General features: G+C 39.1%; 1 protein-coding gene across 1 annotated transcript; it reads left to right on the plus strand.

The window, feature by feature from the left end:
- Positions 1 to 104: 104 nt before the first annotated feature.
- Positions 105 to 21,861, plus strand: BLMH (bleomycin hydrolase). The gene is made up of 11 exons (XM_026055255.1): positions 105 to 316; positions 1,045 to 1,154; positions 1,833 to 1,974; positions 4,371 to 4,459; positions 5,771 to 5,863; positions 10,008 to 10,163; positions 10,674 to 10,832; positions 10,935 to 11,002; positions 11,408 to 11,525; positions 14,045 to 14,114; positions 20,840 to 21,861. The coding sequence occupies exons 2-11, from the start codon at positions 1,077 to 1,079 to the stop codon at positions 20,989 to 20,991; spliced, it is 1,125 nt and encodes a 374-aa protein (XP_025911040.1). The 5' UTR covers positions 105 to 316; positions 1,045 to 1,076; the 3' UTR covers positions 20,992 to 21,861.
- Positions 21,862 to 23,064: the final 1,203 nt, after the last annotated feature.

Consider the following 23,064-nt stretch of genomic DNA (forward strand, 5'->3'; position numbering starts at 1 on the left):
CATGCCCTGGGGAGGGGACACCTTCCCCCACGGGCGGCCCAGCCCCATCGCGGGAGGGGGGGGGAGGCGGGGGGGCACGTCCGGCGCGGCGGGGTGACTGCTGCCCCGTGGCCCGCAGGGCTCAGCGCGGAGAAGGCCGCTGCCTTCACCCGGCGGCTGCAGGCCGAGCCGCAGTTCCTGCTGGCCCAGAACGTGGCGACCTGCAACGACCCGCTGGAGGTGTGCTTGCAGCGGCAGGTGGTGCAGGACACGGTGCAGGTGTTCCAGCACGCCGTGCCCGCCGAGGGCAAGCCCGTCACCAACCAGAAGAACTCGGGTAAGGGGCTCCCCGCTTCCCTGCCCGCTGCCACCGCGCTGCTGGGGCTGGGGGCTAACGTTCCCGCTCAGGAGCGCTGGTGTTTGGGGGATGAATGACGTAATCTGCACCGTGCTCCCGGTGCTCGGGGAAGCGGTGGCTTCCTCTGAAGCCTTTCCTTTGGGCTTCTGAGCAAAATGTTATTTGTTCAAGGGTTATTTCAAAAATACGTTATTCTGAGGACTCCTGGTATGTTACTGGATCCCAACCAAAAAGTAACGATCAACTATTGATGAAAAGTCGCAGTCAACTTTTTTCCACTAGGAATGATCTTTCGTGGTTTATAACAGTTTAAAGTACGGGGTTGATCCACAGCACTATTTCAGAAGTATTTCCAGCCTTATTTTAGCTTTTGTTGGAACTGAGTTCTGATACAGCTTTTCAGAATGCCTTTTGAGGGCCAAAAATGAATCCTTACAATATTCTTTTGAATCAATAACCATCTTTAGCCTTGCAATGTTTACCTATTTTCCCTTCCTTAAAGAATGAGATAGAAATAGTTGAGACCTGCACATGCAATTTCAAGTTTTCTGAAGTTCCTATTGGTTTTTTCTGTAGTGTATAATGCCAACCAGAACAGTGGGCCAAGGCTTGAGACAGAAGAGTATTATAAATCTTGTGTTTAAAAACGTTGTGCAGATCTTCAGTGCGTACGTTCCAATTTAATTCTTGTTCCTTTGATCTCTCAGGGAGATGTTGGATCTTTTCTTGTCTCAATGCAATGCGTCTTCCTTTCATGAAGAAATACAACATTGAGGAGTTTGAATTCAGCCAGTCGTATCTCTTTTTCTGGGATAAGGTACAGTAGTATAGGTCATAGGTTGTGCTAGGACTGGTTATGCAGTGGGTATTAGTCTTGGGAGAGAATTTTATTTAGACTGTTGACCGTTTTAAGAACCCAGATGGAAAACATACATGAGAAGAAACTTCAAAAAGTTCTTTAAATATCTATTGTAAATGAGGATAGAGCAAAGTGGGATTTTYGACTTGAGAAGAAAATTGTCAAGATGTTAATGTTTTGGGATATGGATTTTTTTTCTCTCGAGTATTGAATATTTCAGACATTACTTGTAGGAGGCCCAGTGGGAAACATCACTAATTTTTTGTTGAGCTCTCTTTAAGTAGTACTTGTGACCTGCTGATCTGGGAGCTATGTGCTGGTTTGCTTCCTATAGGGAAATCAAGAAAATGTAGTACTTGCAACCGAGCTAGGTTTGAGCTAGGTTTTATTACATAACTTTTGTTTCCTGCCCCTGCACTCTCCAAGCTCTATACCAATTCACTTGTAAATATTTTGTATGTAACTGGAAATAAGTTTATAGGATAATCCCTAGAAAACTATAAGGAAAATAAGAACTTCAGTGCATGGCTAGAATGTAGTTTCATCTAGTTAGGACTTTGAAAGAAATGAATACCCAGGAATGAAGTCACATGTAGTGTGTCACATCTAGAGATTTTTACCTGTCTTTTAATCCAGGTTGAACGTTGTTACTACTTTTTAAATGCCTATGTGGAAACAGCTCAGCAAAAGGAGCCTGTGGAAGGAAGACTGATCCAATTCCTGCTTTCCAACCCCACAAATGATGGTGGACAGTGGGATATGTTGGTTAATCTTATTGGTAAGAGAATCTGTCACTTGGAGCTTCCTGAAGTTGTACACTGGCTTGAGTGATGAGGAGTGAAACAGCTAACACAATTTTGATTTGCTTCTACAGTATCTGGTGCTATACTAGATATTGCACAATGTAGGATCTCCTAGATCAGAGTGCCAGGCACTACAGAAAGCTTCAAATAGAAGATTGTTTATTCTTTCACTGTGTCACTGTTCAGAACTTAGCCTGGAATGACTGCGATGATAAAATGCCTTTTTTGCAATCTGCAATGAAACACTTGACTATGCAGTTCCCTTAAAATACACATATTGTTATTTGCATTAAAGTCACTTGTATTTCTTCTTGATCATCTCAAAACACACATTCTTTGTAATATCAACAATCTGCGAATATGCAGCTGTCAGTCTGCACTCAATAAGAAAGATTTGATAATATGAACAACTGATGTAGCTGAAGCAGTGCTAATCTTCCTTTGAGCCAACATTTAACTGCTTTATGCTTTCCTTATTTTTACCATCATTAAAGTGAGATTCTGTTCCTAAACATTCAAAAACGAAGAGAAGTTTAACAGCTTTGGACACAACTTCAGTTTGTATAACTGTGGCTAAACTGGAATGCAACTCCTGATTTCAGATGGTCAGTAGTAATTTTATGAACCATGTAAACACTAAAAAGCATTTCATATGGGTTGAAAGCAAGTTTGTGTTCTGAGGAGTAATAAGTTAGCTCTGACTGTAAGGTTTATTAAGCAGTTTACTTTTTTTTTTATACCTGGAAGCTTAGTGTAGCCTGTCTTAGAATATTCTGCTAATACTTAATGGAAAGCATTTCAGGTGGGATGAGATCTTAGGAATGACATAAGCTATTCTGCACTTAGTTCCTGATTTCCAGGCCTTGCTTTTTAAAGCTTCTAATACAGTGCATCAAAAGCATCTGTCCCATTTCCTAACCATACTTCCTTTCAGATAATAATTACCTTCATGTTACTAGTGCAGGAAAAAAGATGAATATAAACTTTTATATGCACAGAATTTCTTGTCCCACCTCCCTAATACCCAGATATGAGTGATGTGAGAAAACCTTGCAGTTTGCCTTGAAGGTTGGTGCCTTTAAGGCTAACTACTGTAGGCTACCAGACTAGGAAGAAATTGAGTCTGAAACCTGGAAATTTCCTAAAGGACATGACACCATTAGCCACTGGCTTTTTTAATCAAAAAAGTTTTTCATGTTTGCTTGTGAGTGTTAGGCATAAATCTTTAAGATCTTTCATTTTTGTATACTGCTGCTAATGACAAAGGTTCAGAAAGTCAGGAGAAGTAATCAGGTGCGCTTGACTGTCCATTCAGTGAAAATATGCAATTCCATTACACTTCAGCAATCATCTCAACACTGTTGCCTTTGCTTATCTCCACGTATACAATTCTTAATACACATGGTAGGAAAAAACATAGTTAGAATAGGGTGTGTTTACAAGGCAGAAGCAAAACTTCTTTCAGAGTTGCAACCTGAAGAAAGATGATACAAAGATCAGCGAGAGGGAAGTGATGTGGAATGTGGCTGTGCTGGTCTTACAAAGATCCAATTTAAGTAGGATCATCTTTAGCACTGCTTGAGGAGATGCTTCAGAATCTGAATTATACTAGCACTTGCTTTCATTTGTGTTGCAAAACAATACGACACTTTTGTAGAATAACAAGCCACTAATGTAGGTTTAGAATCGCAAAAGGAACTTGTTCCTTTGAAGCCTGGAGGTCACTTTTTTCCACATCCAGTTGTTATAAATATTTAATCAGGGCAGAGAAGATTTTAGATGATGCTATTATGTCCAGAGCTTTGCATGGTGTGATCTTTGTTTAGTAGCGTAATGTAAGAAGTAATTGAGCAGTTGCATACATTTTATAAATGTTGAGGAGAAGTAGTCCTGAGTCTTTTTCCTCTTCTTATGGAGGAAGGAAGACGAGGAAGTTAGTCAACTAACCGTAGATTAGATACATGGAATAAGTCTTAAGAGGCACATTTTTTTTCTTAGAAGATATTTCATTAGCTTAATTTTAAAGTAATCGGGTGTTGTCCTGGTCAAAAGAGCTTCTTAAAAAGCACTAATTAGATTAGAACTTCTAAAGTATCAGATTAAATGATAGTGAGTCATTCAAGGATTGCATCCTTTGGGACCCTTGTGAAATGCAGATCAGAGAGATGAAGATTCAGTCACAGATTGACGTGTAAGCTTTGAAAGATTGTAGCTTTTAAATGAGAAGCCTCTCCCTTATACTCCCTGCACAGAAAACAGCTGTATTAAGCTTTTATGTGGCTATGAGCAGAAGCATCAGCATTTGCCATGCAGAAAAGACAATTATTAACTCATAGAACCTTTACTTTTTTTTTCTTTTTTCTTTTTTTAGAAAAGTATGGTGTTGTCCCCAAGAAATACTTCCCGGAATCTCATACCACAGAGGCTACGAGAAGGATGAATGAGATCTTGAATCATAAGGTAAAACAGATTTAGGTGTTATGATTAAAGAAGGGGAGGGGATGGGAATGATCCTGCTTCAGGTATTCATAGCCATCTTAATGCCTCTTTATTGACCAAAGTATTAAGTGCATCTCAGCAACTGACTTGCTTTTATTCAGACAGTAGTCTTAAGTCTTAGCAAAGGAATGAGATTGATCTTAAAACATTGAGCAGGAAAATGTGCATGTGGAAGATGGCCATTGCCAGGTTTCAGTAGCTTGGGAATAATCCATATGGTTTTAGTAGCAATTGTTCCTAATGCTCGAATCTCCAAAAAGTTAATTCTTGAAGTGTGGCTGATAAAGTACATTTCTGTAAAACTAGCATCTGGCTAACTGTTTCTCAGTGTTTTGTCTACCAGTATGCCAAGGTTTCTAGAGATTACTGCCAAATTTGATGGCTAAAATCAAAATGTCTTTTAAAAATGATGAATGTTAAAAATCAGCTTGCAATGTATGGAGGTGTGGCTTTGTCTGAAGGAAGGTATAAGATTGTTCACTGCCCTGCAGAAGTGAATTCATCTGGGAAGAAGCTAGTGTAGGTGGCTAGATAAAAAGGCAATTAAAATCGCGCTTTTTCTTTACAATGGGCTTTGATTTTTTTTCCAGTTCACATGGTACATGCTCAGGGAAAATTGCTATCTGAAATCCATATTAAAAAATGGAAAATATGTGCTGAAATGAGCTTAGACGTTATGGTGGTGTTAGTTATTTCTGTCCTGAACATCACAAACCAGCTGGTCTTGAGGGACCCCCACTCACTGCTTCCTGGCCTTATGGATGGTGACGGTAATGGGAGGCATGTACTGTTCTTACTGCAACTCTGCATGTAGTGGGGAAATGCTCCATTCTTTTTATCAACCAAGAGATAAATTATGCATTAGAATTGCAAAATAAATTTTACAGTATGAAGACAGCTTGTTCCCTGTGAGTCACAGAGGCAGTGATGCATGTGGATGTTGTGGCATTAGTTATGTTATGGAACTGAGAGAAATGAAGCCTTAAGAAATGCTAATGGCTATAAGCTTCAAATCGGTAGTTGGAAAACAGTAATTGAATTGCAACTATTAATTTTCGATTTTTGTGATCTTTTACCTTTAAATGATTTCATTATGTTCCTTTTAAAGAATCAACATATAACAAAGCCTTCTGAAAGAATTTCTTTTCTTTCTCAAGACATTTTGTAAAGGGTGAAACAGGTGCCTGAAACAACCATATAGAAAGTTCTGAAAACTGATTAGGTGTAGCACCTTTCTTAATCTTAAAATAAAATGACTTTTTCTTTAAACAGATGAGAGAGTACTGTTTGCGGCTAAGAAATATGGTGGTGTGTGGGATAACTAAGGGGGAACTTACTGCTGAAATGGACACTATGATAGAAGAGGTAAATATATTTATGTGACTTCTTGGAACAGGGGGGCTTGAGYGCATTTCTTGCTGGCTCTTGTTTTGCATATATGAGGATCAGGCAAAACAAGGGACTTCTGTTTGCCTAACTAGGAAGGTTTTGTATGGCAGTGCACTTTGAAGTATTTAAATGATTTTTCTTGAAGGAGAATATGTGGTTACTTAACGCATGCTGAGCTTTTTACTTCCAGACAAATATCCTGAATTTCAGGATTCCAGAATTATGACAGTTTACCACCAGAAGAGATATGACCCTTTCTGTAAGAAAGCAGCATTTTATATCTTAACAGAGATCAGAATAGTGGTCTATCATGCTTCTGTAACTAGTAGGAAAGAGGCAAGTTGAAATTGCATTCTGACCATTTTAAATGCCAAATCCTACAGCCCAAGTGTTGTTGCAGAAATTCCCCACAAGAGAGCAGGAAAGAAMAACAAAAGAGAACTCTGCAGTATATAAAAGATTTGAACTGAACCAGGCTGAATCCAGCTGTGATCTGATAATGGGAGGCAGCAGAGGAAGGAACCACAGCATCTGTTTCTAGCTGCATGACTTAACCCAAAACCAAATGGGTCAGCAAGAGTCTGCCCTACTAGTGGGCGAGTGTGGTGGCTGGCCCTCCGCAGGCGGAGGCCACTGCTTGCTTGGAATGTGACAGTGATGTGTGCTATTTTTTATCCTAGTCTCCTGATGCTTGTTTTTTTCAAATAGTGAAAACTATTTTTGAAGTGTTGTGTTAGCTTGGTGTTTGACCAAGTGTATGCATTTAAAAAAATGCATTTATTGCATGTGTGGGTTTCTCGAGCATATGATGCAAAGTGACCAAGTAACTTTAATGTCTATCTTCAGATGTCTCAAGAAACCAAACTTTTTTTAAATGTGTCTTAGAGGTTTTTCTGCAATTCAATAAACATCAACAGATGTTTGTTGTAATTTCTGCTTAAGATGTAAGCAAAAGTTACATTGGGATGGTTCTATAAAGTTTTAAGCGGTTCCACTGATATACAAGTTTTGATTAATATGTTTGTCTGGTTTTTGGAAAACTCATCTTTCTAATTAATATATAATCTGTAGCTGCTTTTAACCTAATTTTAAGGTTAGCTTAAAGTTTAAAAATGGTACATGTTCCTTGGGTTACATTATTAAATCTAAAATATTTTGTTCTATGAAATACATGCCCTAATAAGATCAACAGTAATTCCGCCCTTTGAATCTACCCTTCAGAGTGCTGCAAATTAGCATTTAGTTTAACAGTGTGTTAATGTAACTGGCATCTAGTGTCTCCAAAAGCCTTTGGAGGTTTTTGCAGCAGAATCCAAAGCTTCCTGGAGTTGGCTATGTTCATTTTTAGGGCAGTGACATACAGCTCACTGCAAAATGCCTCTTCATTTGTTTAAAGCCTGCCTCTGAAAAGGGATCCTCGAACCAGCATTAAAGAATCATTAACTGATTGCAATTTGTCTGTTCTGTAAAAAGATTATGCTTAATTCTCTGCAGTTAATGCAGTATTTCCTCTTGCAGTAGTAATAGTGGTTTGTAACCTAAGTGGACTTCCTTTCAATAAACATTGCAGTTAGCATATCCAACTGCACCTGTTCTGTATACTTTAAAAACACTTAAGGGTTTGAGACCACTGTGTTTTTTCATGTGTATATGTATATAAGTGGCTGTACATCCATTTTTGTGTATGGTGGAACAGAACTTGGGCTCTGTTCTGTGGAGTTTTATTTGTGTAGCATATCTTAGTTTGCTTATGCTGGGAGGCAGTACTCCAGCCAAAATGGGGCAGCTGTCCTGGAACATAGGATTAAATATTCAATCCAGAACTGTATAAACATTCTCCTTATCAAACTAGTGCACAAGAGGTCAGAAGTTGAGATCAGTGCAGCGCATGTGATTTAATTTTTCTTTCTTCATGGTTTTCCTTTATGGACTCTTCCTTATCAGGAACGTCCCCTTTTCCCCTCCTCACTCATCTTGTTTTTTAACAAAAGCCATTTTATCTTTGCCTTATCTTGGTTCTAGCTGTCACCAGAGTGATACAAGTCACCTTTTAGTTTAAGTAAGTCTCTGAAGAGCATAGATAGAGGAAGCTTTTTAGATGCCAAGGGATGGCCTATGATGGGTGTGGTGGAAAAAACAGCCGTCGGAGCCGCAGTTCCCAGGCACGACGGCCTCTGTTAACTTGAGACTGCTGTCTCCGTCACTTTCCTTCCTCTGCCTGGAGCCCTTCTGCTTGCTGCTCTGCTCTTAGGCATTTTTCTGGCATGTTTTGTTTCCATAACCCCAAGTGGTGGGAGATGAGGCTATCTGAGGTAATGTGGGTGTGTCCGCAGCAAATGTTACCTTTTGTGTGGTCTGTGCAAAATTGAATATTAATAGCAGTTTAGGGGTTTACATTTGCTCTTTAACATATTTATTAAAAATGAAAAGTGCAAGTTCCTCCAGTAAAAACATGATCCTGCTCCCTTGTTTCAACCCATAATTAATCTCTTCTTTTGTTTTCCTTAAACTACTTGGAGCAAGAACACCTTTATTTGCATCTTGTATACAGCCAAACAGTGAGTGTTAGTTGGCATGAAGATTATGTTCATTTTTGCTTCTATACAAAATGCTTAAAAACAGTGAAGCCCCCTACCTCTCTCCAGATGTTTTTCTTCATGCAGCTTCAGAAGAACACGGAAGGAAAGTAAGAGGGACAAAGTGTATAAAAACCAGGATTATGAAACTACATGCAACTCCTAATGTATAGGCATTCAGTGCAGCCAGCACAAGTGCTGTTTAAAAGAAAAAAAGCCTGAGATTTTGTGGTTGTGTTGTTGCTGGGTTTAAAAAAAAAAGCAGTAAGACCCAGTTCTGCAAAAAGGCTGGTGTAATCGGAGGCTGTCTAGCTTTGTTAATTAACTAGTGGGTCTTAAAGAACCTACTGAGAAGACGCTTGGGATCCATATAAATCAGCTCAAGTTGTTCCAGAAGGAGTAAGTCAGCTCTGGGGAGGGTATTCTGTCTCCTCTGTTGTGAAAGCTTGGCGAGTGTGAAGTGTGAAGACTGACAGCCCAGGAATGTTAACATAAACCACAGGCACTGGATCATAGTGCAGAAGGGGTAGGTGCAGGTTAATTTGATTCCCCCCTTCTTTTATTTCAAATAAACTGTGGGTTCCTTGCAAGAAAAAGACTTCTTATGCTCAAGACATACAGAATGACAGAGCTGAAGTCAGACCAGTTTCAGCTGAAGTAAAACTGATTCAAACCTGCTCACATATGACTGAATACTTTGTTCCCATAGTTTCTGTAATAGGTCCTGCTAAGTATTCTTRAAGACATTCATCTGGTTACACTGCCTACAAGTTAGCACGTTTTATAAGGCCGGTGAGAAAGTACGGTAGACTATTCCTAAATACTGTTTCATACATTTATAGGGAGACTGCTAACTTGAAATCTAGTCAAGACTTTTTGTGATTAAAATCAATAGAAAGATGTCAGCTGCAAAGGATGTCACAGCAAGCAGAGGTCTTCAGTTAAATTACATAACCTGCCAGCTTAACCCTAAATTGAGGCATTGTTAAATGTATTAAATACACATGAGAAGATTATTCTAGGATTTTGAAAAAAGCAAAGGCCCATCTTTGAAATCCAAATGAACATTACAGGAAAGAAGGGATTAGTACAGGGAAAGCACTGAGATAAAATGCTTTGTTGTATGTATGTTAGGAGATTCAGTTCCCCTTTGTGCATGGGGCAAATCACCTATTAGAGCAGTTTTCTGAATGCTTATTTTCTAGAATCAGTTTGACAATATTTCTCTTACCCTGGAAACATTTCTTGTTGGGAATTTCTTGTACCTTAAGCAGGTACAGAGTGTGACAATGGAGAGAGATTCTGTTCTTTTTGTGGCCTTTTAGATTGATTTAGAACTGTTGCAAGGTGTAGATTGCTGGAACTGGATGCAAATAATTGATGCGTGGAGGGTTATTCATGTGCTTCAAAGGTGAATGTTAATAACCCAGCCTTCCAGTTGGTTCTAATGTGGGGGAGTCCATTGATTGCTGACATTGCTGTGGTAGGAGGGGCAGATCTGGATGTTGCAGTGAATTCTCACAGCTGTTTGCTTCTCTGGGCAGGTTTTCAGAATAGTGAGTACTTGCTTGGGCAGCCCTCCGGAGACCTTCTGCTGGGAGTTCCGGGATAAGGAGAAGAACTACAACAAAATTGGCCCTGTGACACCAGTGCAGTTCTACAACGAGCATGTGAAGCCTTACTTCAACATGGAGGACAAGGTTGGGCATGCGGAAAGTCAGTGGCTTTCCAAGACCTTGTTACTGTAAAACCCACCTGGTTACTCCTTTCCACTGTTGCCGGTGTACTGTCTGCATCTGTAACTGCACAACATGGGATGGATACAGCTCCCACAAGTTGGCCCCACATTTATGCGCTGCCCCTCAATTAGCTGTGTGACCTTGCATTGCACTTTGAGCTTGTAATGATATAATATGCAGTGGTCAGATAAGTCACAAACAGCCATAAATAAAACCAGCTGTTAGAGAACAAGAATAGCATGCAAAGCTCCTGTGCCACAACTGAAGGTGAACTTACAAGAGAGATTTAAAAAAAAAAAAAAACCAACAAAAAAACCTGCTTTAAAAGCCTTCTGGTATTCCAGTCAAGCTGCTTGTCTGCTAATGGGATAGACAGCTAGCAGGACAGAAGCAATTGTCCAAAATCTGTCTAGATTCACTTCTCAAAGTTTTCAATTAAGTTACACATTAATGACATTTTGATTTTGGCAGATTTGTCTAGTGAACGATCCTCGACCACAGAACCCGTATAACAAGCTGTATACGGTGGAGTACCTTGGCAATATGGTAGGAGGGAGGAGAACGCTCTACAATAACCAGCCTGTTGATGTCTTGAAAAAATTGGCTGCAGCTTCTATTAAGGATGGCGAGGTTTGTTTGATTTCTCTCCATAGATGGTGTGGTGCTGACTCTCGTAATATAAAACTCACTGGGATGTAACCTAGACGTGATTTTTTTTTTTCCTGTTTGTAGGCTGTGTGGTTTGGCTGTGATGTTGCAAAGCACTTCTATGGCAAGCTGGGAATCAATGACATGAATATGTAAGTAGAAAACCAAAATGGAATACCTCTTTGGATACTTGGACAGACAAGAAGATACTTTAGCTGAAACTAATTTGTACATGCTTTGGTTTATACCTAAAATGAGAGCTTTTAAATATTTCAGTGGCAACAGAAGTATGTTCTTTTCACTTGTTAGCTAAAATTTTGATCCTTTAAAGATGCACTACAAGTCTCTGTTAAATGTTCTTACTCATCTGAATTATCTAATCTGGTGAGAGACGCTCCTAAAGGACCAGTCTTTTTCATTTATTCTGACACTAAAAATAGTTGAACTTATAGGTCTGTGCACTGGCTCCTGGGACACTGCAGTCTACTGATTCTCTGGTTAGTTGTGAGAATCCTCCCTGCATCCTTTTTGACAACATTTATGTGGCTTTCTTGCAGATTTAATCATGAGCTGGTGTTTGGCGTCTCCATCAAGAACATGAACAAAGCAGAACGATTAATCTTTGGCGATTCAATGATGACCCATGCTATGGTCCTGACGGCTGTCACTGAGAAGGTAGAGTCTTCTTTCTGAAGTTCTGATGTTTGCACAGACGTATTTGAATATTCTGGCAGTTTGTTTATATGTTCAGGGATTATTCACAGTGTATGAACTGTTCTGCTAAAGCTTGCCATGTGCATGACAACACCCTGGTGCACAAGGCCTAGGTTGTCTATTCTTCCTGTTATGTGTCTCGGAGTGTTCAGAAGAACTATAAATATTTAACAAGGAGGGAAGAATTTTAGACAAGTCAAGGATTTCTTTCCTTCTACACACAAACTGGTATTGGAGAAGGGCAAGGAAAGTTCTATTTTTAAGATACCAGAAAACCTCTCCTAACAGGTTTTAAATGCAGATTCTGACATACCTTGCTGAGCAAGGAATCAAGTATGACAGCAGGTATTTCCCACCCTATCCCATTGCATAGATTAGTCCAATCTAAGTTTTACAGCATGAAGCTCATACTCTGTTAAAATGCCAGAACAGCCAGTAGGAGGCACTTCAGTAAAAATCTTAACCTTCTACAACACAATGGTATGTGACTTTTCTGACCTACTCATAATTAGGAAGGAAAATGGTGTCCAAAATAGCTGTATGGCAGATAGTATGTCAAGATGAATCATGCACTACAGCTGCTCCTGGCAGAATAACAAAGCAGAGATAATGAGCTAAAAAGAACCATGTGAATATTTACCCCTTTGGGTTAAATGCAATTTTGATATTTTCTATTATTTCCAGAAGTTGTTATTAAAGTCTCTTTGAAGTGATTTCTTCCAGTCCAAGATGACATTGGCTTTGAGAAATAACAGCTCACATGTAATTGAAAAAGTTCCCTTGAATGCTGGAGTTCAAGAACTTGAGATGGGACTGCTGAGATTCATGAGCTTTTCTGAATTACTTCTTACAATTCAACAGAATTTTTTCCTACAGTTCTGCATTTTGAGATCTAATGCTTGTATTTCATGTATCAGATTGCATGAGTGCATCTTAACTCAAAAAAACCCTTTTTTTTAAAAGATATTTATAATGATAATTTTCTACTGTTCAAAACCTATATGTTCACCACTGTAGTGTGTATGTTCACAATTGTGGGTCACAATTACTGACTGCATTTCACTGGAGGATATAGTCTATGGTCTATATTTCTAAGTTCCTACTTTTGCATGCATAAATGCATAGTTACATAAAATAAGATCAAATGTGATCTTATTTCTTAACAAAGAAAGATGTGTATAAGATTAATAAATGCTTAATTTCATATATCAATATATGGTATTCCTCGAATGAGAAGATCCTTTAAAAGAAATACTTTGTTATGGTGGAACAAGTCCAGAATTTGAAGGCTTTTCCACATTCAAAACACAGACTAAGCTGTTCTTTCTACTTTTGGCTTGAACATGTTTTTTTATATTAAACCTTAACTTAATCTAAAGGAGCTTTGTTAGATAGCTGTAAAAATATAATACTACGGATTTACCTGCTTTATAAAAAAGGCTTTGAAGATAAAAGAAAATCATATTACAATTTTACAATGCAAAAAAAAATGTGGATTAAGTGTACTGTTTGGTTAAAAACTTCATTTATGTAAATGTGTTCATTCTAGTTTGTCAGATAGCATCATGAGTAAACTTATCCTTAGTTTGGTAGCTCCCAAATGTCACGTTTTAAGGAATTTCCTTTATATTTTTTAAGTGAGAATAAAATCTTAATATAGCAATATTCCTTTGAATATTAAAAATGGATTCACAGGATGCTTTCCAGGCTACAGTTCTTTGCATTATCATAAAAAAAATCACAGTAGAAAGAATAAATATTCATTGGTTCCTCAAGGGAGCTGCTTTTTCCTCACTTTCTGGAGGAAGCAGCAGTTCATTTTGTGGTGTAGCAAGCCCGTGAAGCTGTTTTCAATGCTTTTATGTACTTGATATATCTGAACTAGACTCTTCAGATATGCACAATGCAGCCTAGAATACAGCATACTTGTAAACCTGAAATCAGATGTACTTCATGTTTGTTAGAAGCCTGATATATCTTTCAGTGAACCAGACTGGTCCTTCAGCTAGATTTCTCAAGTGTTTGCACTTGCTCTTACTAATATTGTTTTAAATTATTACAGTTACTTTATTGCCCTGGTTCCTTTCCTCTGATTTCTAGTTTAAGCAAGTATTCCTGTATTTCACAAGGCAGCCAGGGCCCCAACAGATGATAGGGAAGGCTGCTTAAATTCTTTCTGGTGGTTGAGTCAAAACTTGAATTAAATTCAATTTGAATTAAGTTCTCAGATTAAAATAAATACCTATTGTAGGCTCCCCTCTCAGCTATGTTTCCTCATGCATTATGTAAGCAGTATTTCAGAAAACTACTTTTCTCAAACCATTAGCAAGAAACGATCGTCTGAAACTCACCAGTGTCTCTCGATTTTGGGGAGTGGAGCTCTGTGGCTGCTGGTGCTGGATTCAGACTTGGAAGGGTTGACTGCTCTAAACTGGCGTGGCTCTTCACTACTCAATAGCCATCTACTTGTTTTGTCACAGGATGGGCAAGAAGGGTCGTTTGAAAAATGGAGAGTGGAAAACTCCTGGGGTGAAGACCGTGGTAATAAAGGTAAAGTAATTTATAGCCACAGGAGCATAATGCTGAACTTAGTATTTGGAAATAGGGAACTGGAAGGGGAAAAGGGACATGCTGTGAGTGTGTCCTCCACCTGAAACATGCATGACATGAGCCTGCAAACAGCATGTGGATTGCTGAGATACGGCACTGTATTTCTGGAAGACAAACACTCTTAGCTTAAATGTGTTTTACTTCTAAGTAAATTGAATGGAGACATTGATTGGAAGCAAGTAGTGTCACTGGATTAACTTGGCATTGTGTTTGCATGTCAAACTGTAGAGGCAATTGCACTTTATGGAAGATGGCCATAACTGACTGACAGTGAGGGAGTCTGTCATCATCCCAAAGGCAGAATAACAAAGTTGACAGAAGCCCCTGTTTTGGAGGTTGTAGCTTAAGCTGAATATGAGGCGTATTTTGTCCTTGTCCTGTAGTTTTTGACAATCCAATAATCAAACTGTTTGTATATGGAAGGTAATGGGTAGATATTGGTAGACTTCTGTCACCAGATCAAATGGGTTCAGCTTGTCTAAGTGAATTTTTATTGCAAATAATCTGGCTAGTAATGGTTACTTTCTCGCTCTGAGTGACATCTTGTCAGATCACATTAATATTTGCAGTAATTACAATTATGAACCTAAGGCCATATTAAAACCATTTCATACCCTGCAAAGCTCTGTCTTCACTTGCTGTGACGTCAGGACATGGTGAGTAGTAGGATGTACCCTGAAGAGTACAGGGCCTCCTGGAAATATCAAGATTTATCAAAGGAATCTAGAAAACGTATCTGAACTTCATATGATGAAGTATTTAAAGCAATAAACTTTCATAAAATAGATCAAATTTTTTAAAAGTTACTTAGGTTGTTATTGTAAAGCTGCTTTTTTTTTTTTAAGCAGTATATACCAATTTGCTTTTGATCACAAATAAACTGTGAACCATTATCCCTGCTTGGGGGTGGAGGAGGAGGGAAAGCAGCTGTAAGAATTTGACAAGTGTCAAGAGAGCAGAACTGTTGCTATTGTCTTGCTTATAAGACTATACTGCAAAATACACATTTGAAAAATCTGGTAATATTGATCTGAAAATACAGTAGTATTTCTCTTATGAAATGGCAAGAATTCCAGTGATGTAAAACAAAATTTTTTTTAATAGAAGGACAATAGATAAGTTAGGAAATGCTTTGCAAGACCAAGTAAGATAGGGTCACTTCCAAGAAATGCCTCAGTATGCGCTGCAGAAAAATGCTTTGTCCTTCTAGTAGGAAAGTAAAAAGACTTCACTGCATACTTTCAAATGTACTAAAGTTTTTGGTTACAGATTCAAGCTTAGCTCTGTTTACTAGAGTTGTCTCATGCCGTACCTCATGCTGACTGTGGCTGATATTATTTAAATAGTCTTCCTGAATCATATGTGAAACCTGAATGTGTCTTACATTTTCTTTTAAAGCACTGTTTATCAATCACTGCAAACTTTTATTTACTGCTTTTGGAAATGAGGCAGTGAGGGTATGGCTGGTTCCAGCGGCTGTGAGCGGCTGCAATGTAAACTGTTCTAGCTCCAACACCTCTCAATCTATAAAAATAGCCCTTCTATAGCTGTGCCAAAAGCCTGACCAGCAGCATGCTTTGAGTGTTTGTCTGGTATGGCAAGCACTAGCAACAAGAAGATCCACACTTAAAGTTCAGCTCAGAGCTGGGTTTTCTGCATGAACTTGCTTTTCCATTGACCATGGTCTCAGCCTGGACTACTGTTCCTTTAAACTGGTTTTCTAAACTCCGTAGGGCTGGAGTGGGGGTGCTGAGCCAGCCTGGCATGGCACACGGATAGGCAGCACGGACAGAAGGGTGAGTCACAGCTGAGAGGTGGTTTAGCAGATTGTTTCTGGTTGCTTCCCTGCTCAGCCTGGGCCTGACCAGAGTAGCGCTGCTTTGCCTGGTCTGGGGAGCTAGCTCTGAGCTCACCTGCCCCAAGTGAGCAGGGCTGACAGGGTGAGAGCTTCTCTGGGTTGCTGCTGAGGACTGCAGTCAGCCAGCTCTTCCTAAATGACTGGAGTGGAGCAAGACCTCCGTGACTTTGTCATCTCCTAGCTGAGACAGGCCTGATGTACACACAGTCATGGTGCAAGCTCACAGATAGCATGCTAAGCCAAACTTCAGTTCCAGGCCATCCTACAGTACAGTCATTGACTTTTTCTGCTGCAGATTAATCCCAAACCTTATGCTCGCAAGATCTGATATGGCTGAAATTACCCAGGGTGTTGGGGGTTTCTTCCTGGAATAGAATATTTCTGGAAATTTTTGTTTTAGGATGTGACCTTATTCATAAGCTTTTGGCATCTTATACATGAAAAGCTAACTAACATGTAGAATGGAAGTGTCTTAATTTATCTTCTGGCCCCTTGGTCTGCAGCAGTGTCTGTTAGCTGTATATGTTCGCAGTAGAGCATTCCAATAAAAGTCTTTAGTTCTGACGAAACAGATAGTGAAACTGTGTTGGTGTTAAGCCTTCATGGCTTATCAATGTGACAGGAATAAAATGTACTTTGGAATGTTACTAAAGAAGTACCATTAAAACTTTGCTTGTCTCCAAATACAAACTATTAACTGTTTTGCAGATGTTAATCACCTTTATGTATATTAGAGAATATAAAAATACCTAGTTAGTGGTCCTCTTAATGTCAGAGGACTTCCTTTGAGACACTGCAGATCCTCAGTTTGCAGTGTTAGATGCTACTAGTGTTAGAGGAATGTTTCCAGGAAGGAACTGCCTTACTGCTTTACAACTGCTCAGCATGGACTTTGTTTAGTACTCAGAACATTCTCAAATTAATAGGCATCAGTCAGCAACTTTGATTTTGCTTGTCATTTATGCTCCTTTGGTTAAGGCTCAGAATTGTTCTTGATTAGAACTGAAAAAACACTGGGCTTAACATCAGGATATTGGCCATTTCTTCCAAACCATGATGCAGTAGATTTACCAAGAGAGTTTCAGGATTTAAAGTTGCAGCTGTTGAACTGTGATATGAACAGAGGCAGTTGTGTGCAGGTGTTACTGGGCTGGAGCATCAGTGGATATACTGATGGAGCTGCAGGGGCTGCGATTGATCTGTGTGCAAAGCTGTGTGCATTCGTGACTCTCTCTAGCTCTTTGAGAACATCAAAACATTTAGAAACTGCAGCAGCTACAAATGAAAGGTGTAGTGCCTCAGGCTTTGAGTTAAGAATAACACTAAAAATTAAGCTGGTTACCTAGTCTTGAGTATTACTTTGCTGAACTTGTAGTTTGCCAGCTTTGTAAGCTTAAGCTACTTCTTAGTTTGCAGTTAGTTTACCTGCCCTTAGAGGTTGTCTTTTTTTCCAAATATGCATTCACTTTTCAGGAATGAGTTCTTTTAGAACTGTTTAAGAGGAGCTCATTGCTCCTTTGGAATATAATAGGGCTCTAGAGCAATTTGAATAAACCCTGTCCATACATTGTATGCATATATTGCATGCACACCATCTATGTGAACTTTTCTTGGTGAGTCACTGTCATTTATCTGTTTTGTAGTCGTAAAGACTGCTGTCTCTAGAAATTCTTGCTCGCTGTCTATATTTTCTTTTGGTTAGAGAGTTGTCTAGAAAAATGCCTTGATTGAAAATCCCATCAGAACTAGGAAGCTTGATTTCTCTTTTAGACTACTTTTTTCAGGGAGGTGAATCCTTGAATAATTTTCTTAGGTATGTCCAATCAACTTACTGTTAGCTAAAGGCAATCGGACATATCCTTTGGAGCTCATTCTTGAACACTAGAAGAGGCAACTTGACAGGAGCAGTAGGCATGATGGTTACACCCTCTTCAACATCCAGTCCTAGCTGGCCTGGGAGGGTGAGGATTTGCAGTCTGTCCTAGCTTTCTTGCTATACCATTGAGTCAGCCTGGCAGTGAACTTTATCTTATCTGCTTGTTAAGGAATTGGGAAGCTATGTTTGGATAAGTCCAGCACAGGAAACCAGAATCCACAGCTCTAAAGAGGCCAAGAATGATGTTAAACTTGGCATCTCACAGCTGAGGCCCAGCTGGGTGTGGGGGATACAAGCCCCAACTCCACAATTTCTTGGACAGGATGGTAGAGGGTGCAGCTTGCAACAAAGTGCCAGAAGCTAGATTTTTTTGAGTCACGGAAAGCTTATAGTTGGTTGGAAATGGGAATGCTTTTATATGGGGTGCCTCTTGCATTGCTCTGAGCACCATCTGAGGTGCAACAGCCTGAGGAGCACCTGTTTCCCCAGACTTGCATGGYGCAGGAATGGAACGAGCATGACTCTTGTATTGAGTGTCATGGGARGAAGTTATTTATACGCTCGCATTCCTTCTGGGGGCAGAACTGAATTCCTGTGGTAGTGCTTGCCCCAGGGAAAGGGAAGCCCTGAGAACAGCTAGCATTGGCTCTCCTAAATATTTAGTAATTATATGGATATCTGTTGTAAAACTGTTTCTTGGAATCCAGTCTGTTTTTCCTCAAGGAATGAACACAGCTGCTGACAAACATTGTTTGCCTTTTGAGGTAATAAATAAATAAATATCACTTCCCAGTAAAAATTTTCCGTTCTGTGTTTTACTGGCACTTTGTCAGCCATCCAGGCAAGTTTAATTATTCTGCTACTCTCTGTTCTGGAGACACAGTACAGTATTAACTTTGAACCCAGCTTATTCCTTCAGATATCTTTTTTTAAAAGCAAGAAAGAGGTCTTCAAAGGTGAACACTGAATTGCATTATCACATCCATTTGACAGGGGTCCATCTGTTTGTTCTGGCATGAAGAGAACTTTCTTATGGTACATCTCCAGCTAGAAGTCAGCTCCCTTTTGTCTTTTTCCTCTCTACTTGTCCTGACTGTTACATATTTATTCTCTGTATGCATTAAGATATTTTAAGGGTTTAAGTGTAGACACTTAGTGTCTGTCTTCATATATATCATCCCAGGAGCACATTATGAAGGAAAGGTTCTGTTATCTTCTCCCTATGGAGAAGTTAAGGTGTGAGCACCAAGTGGCTTGTAGGAGGCCCTATGGGAACTTTGGTGCAAGGGCTTTATTTTCAGGTGCCAGAATCCTAGGTTATGCTGTAGCTCTTGGTCATTCTGCCTTGACTGACCTCTCCCTAACCAGCTGCTTGTCAGTTTTAAAATGCTTAATTTGTAGGTTTTTCTTTGGATAAGCTAGAGAAATGTGGACAAGCCTCATGTATACAAGGAGGAGTAGTCAGGTATTATGTCATGTCAGATGAAGGCAATGCTATTCCAAGTTTTCCTGTATTGTATTGTTAATTAACATAGAAATGGGTTGAACAGAAGCAATAGATTCATTGCCGGAGGTAAGACTCCATGGCTGTACCCTGTTTGGAAACACAAACTTTCCTGTTTCTTTTTTACTTCTCCCTGTTACCTGCGTGGACTGCAGAGCTCAGGGTTGCCTCAGGCAGGCTCCTAGGTGTATATGTTGCTGCCTATAATATGTGTCTCCTCTTAATGAAGAACTTGATAATGGCTTTCATTGTGGCACAGGCCTTCTCAAAGAGCAACCTTCCTTATTTGCATGTTCTGAAGTTTTGCTTGATGTTTCCTTCTTGTTCAGACAGTGCGATCCTAATCAGCACCGTCAAGCTTTGAGATACAGGATGTCAGAGGCAGAGTTCATTATCCTCTCAGGGTGCAATTACTTGTTGGCTCTTGGGAGTGAGAGGTTTTTGTGTGTCCCACAGAACTCATATCCTGAAGAGAGAATAATCAAGGCAGCTCCCTTTGGCAGTGTTTCCAAAATGGCTTCTAGCTTGGATTACAATTGATAGGGTTTTTAATTTATGGGAATTCAATCTGATCTCTTGCTTTAGAAACAAGATGGTGTAGATAGATGCATTTATTGTCCATATTCTTTGGACACTTTCTTGTTTCATTTGATTGTGTGATGATATTGTATAAGGACATGAGGAACTTTATTACATAAAGCTTTCTCATCTGTCTTCTAAATGTATTCTTTTTCCCTGGCATGCTATAAGTTTGGTTCACCTTGAATAGCTTGTTTCCAGTGGTAGTTTTCTGCTAAAAGCTGTGATACTCTAAATGTAACTTTTTTTCCCCAGTTCAAAGGCAGTGCACTAAAATTCTCAAGAATAATATTAAGGGAGAAAATTAAGATTTAGTTCAGCCAGTGTGATTTTAGTTGGCTTTGTATTTGAGGAAAGCAGGTAGCCTCCTTTTACCACAAGAACTAAAGCAGCAAAGTTTGAGGTTTCTTAAACCAAAGATGATCTGGATATTCATCAGGAAAATTTCTTTAATCAAAATCCTGAAAACTTGTAAAGCTGGAGACCCAGATAACTTTACATTCTGACTTAAATATTAATTCTTTTAAAGGAATTGCAATTCACTTGAGTATTCCAGATGCCTGTTTTAACAGATGAAGCATAAATGATGAATATTCTGGGTCTTATTTTTCCTAGCAGGTTTCTTGCTTGGTCTGACAGTGCACATGAAATACTTCAATATCAGCTTAGTCTGTATGTTAAGTTCTTAGTGTTTGTTTGTTTTGGTCTTTTTTCTTCTACTTTGTCCTGACGGATACGGGAGTATGACTGGGTCCTGTTTGTAATGGATCATGCATGGGTGAATCTGTGTCACTGCTTCACTGTAGCAGTAATGGTTCTCTGTTGTAATGAGCTGTTTTCATCTCCAGGTTACCTGATCATGACTGATGACTGGTTTTCTGAGTACGTGTATGAAGTTGTGGTGGATAAGAAGCATGTGCCAGAAGATATCTTGGCAGTGATGCAGCAGGAGCCGATTGTTTTGCCAGCTTGGGACCCTATGGGGGCATTAGCCAAGTGAACTACAGGGTGTTTGCCTCCTAATGATCAACCAGAAGTAGATGCAATAGAGAATCCCAGTGGTTGGAAGCCATAGCCAAATGTTAATGTGACCAAGCACTCAGCATGGTCCATATTCTTGAAATGTAAGTTAAGGATCTTTGGAAAATAGCGCTTTACTGACTGGCTCAATAAAAGCTCTCAGGCAGGCTACTCTGCAAAACTAAAAAGGGAAAAAGGAAAAACTCATGAAAATGTATTACAAGTGCTTTCAATGGCCATTTGATTTTATCTTAATTTTTTTAATAAAAATCAGCATAGTAATCTAGTAGAATACTTTTGACTAGTATTTTCCCTAGAAAAGATGGCCATAATAGGCCATTCTTTAAAGTTAATGACTAGATGATTGTTAAAACAAATACATCAAGATACTTATAAATTAATCATCTGTGGTCTCTTATACCATAAAAGAATATCCAAAATATTTTATACCTTTACATTTTTAGTTTTGCTGCCAAGGGAAGAAATTTGGAAGGGGACATAAGAGTAGAAACTGCTCCATTCCTTAAAATAGCCTTTAGAAAAATCTTCTCTTCCAGCAGGAGAGAAACAACTGCTTCCTGGAGGTTTCCAGTTTCACTTGTTTCTAATCTTCCATTATTGAGCTAGGACTGGATAACTGTATCAAGGCCCAGTACTATGTCTGTGTGCACAGGAGTGCTATTTTTCAGTTAGATTAGCAAGAACAACCGTAAATATGTTCACAGGTGGAGTTAGTGTCATGCTCAACAGAAAAAAAACATTTTAATTGCTGCATTTTATTTGGATGTTTTCAAAAACAAGATGGTGCTATGAAGCTTTTAAATAAACACTTTCTTAAGTGACTGGTTCAGCTCTGCTTGTTTTTTATTTAATGAACCACATGTAACTATTGAATTAGAAGGATATTAGTGACTTGCAAACAAACCTAAGTGAGCCAGGACATGAATAGATCAGAAAGACATGCTGTTTTATATTCTCAGTAGTAGTCACAAAGGCACTCCCTCTCACTGAACAAAGATAAACACATTGCATCTCATGCGCTACAGGCACTCAAATACTTTGAGTACAGTACCAATCCTTTGATTTAAATTGTGCTAAAATGGCAGACTCTCTTTGTGTACCCTAATAGTTTTCCTGTTCTGTCCTGCATTTAGTCACAGGCTAATAAGAGGGAAAGTGAAGACAAAGAACCACACTTAAATAATCTGCCAACTATTGTGGGTAGTAGGTAAATATTACTAAAATCAAGTGCAAGCCAAAAAAGGATGCTTGGTGTGCCATAGTACTCTAAACTTGGTTTGACTTTTCTTCCATTTGGACTTAGGGCAGAAAGTTGTTAAATGGTTTTGTTCCTCCCTCCTGATTTCCTTCCCTTGCACACCACCTCATATACTTTATCTTTTTGAATTCAAAGGCTCTAGAAATAAGGCTGGGCTTGAAAGACAGATGTAACACTGTCTCTATCAGGAAGTCGCTAAATATCATTCCCTTAAATATGAATGTGTATTTCTTATGCTTGTTACACAAAATATATAAAATGTCAAGCTAAAATGTGTGTACCTGTTGCCTGCTAAACTAAATTCAGATGCTGATTCAACATGCTGCGATTAATATTTCTTGAAGTGGGCAGGAGTGTTGGCTAGAGGAGAGGAGCAATGCAGTGTGTAACAGCAGCAGGGCTGTTTCTCTCCCTGAATTATGTGCTTTAGGAGTCTGTGCCCTTTGCAGTATTTTCTGCAAATGTAACAAAGCTGTCCTGGAGATGTACAGAATGCATTTGGTAGTATCATGATACTATAGCTTGATTCCCTTTTTTTTTCTAGTAAAATTCAGCTCATGTTATTCTGGGCTTAAGTCAAAAAGTTTTCTGTCATTCCAAGACTTATGATGGTACTTCTCACTTGTTTGTTTTTAAGAAAACTACTATTGCTTTCAGCTTGCCTCTTTCTAGTAACAGCAGTGATAAGCAATAACATAAAGCTGCACCTCTGCAACAGGTTTTCCTAATTTAGAAGATTCAAAGTGTGATGCTTGGTTGTGTGTCTGTTGTTGT

Source organism: Apteryx rowi, unplaced genomic scaffold, assembly GCF_003343035.1.
Source record: "Apteryx rowi isolate R43461 unplaced genomic scaffold, aptRow1 scaffold_99, whole genome shotgun sequence".
NCBI classification, from domain to species: Eukaryota; Metazoa; Chordata; class Aves; order Apterygiformes; family Apterygidae; genus Apteryx; species Apteryx rowi.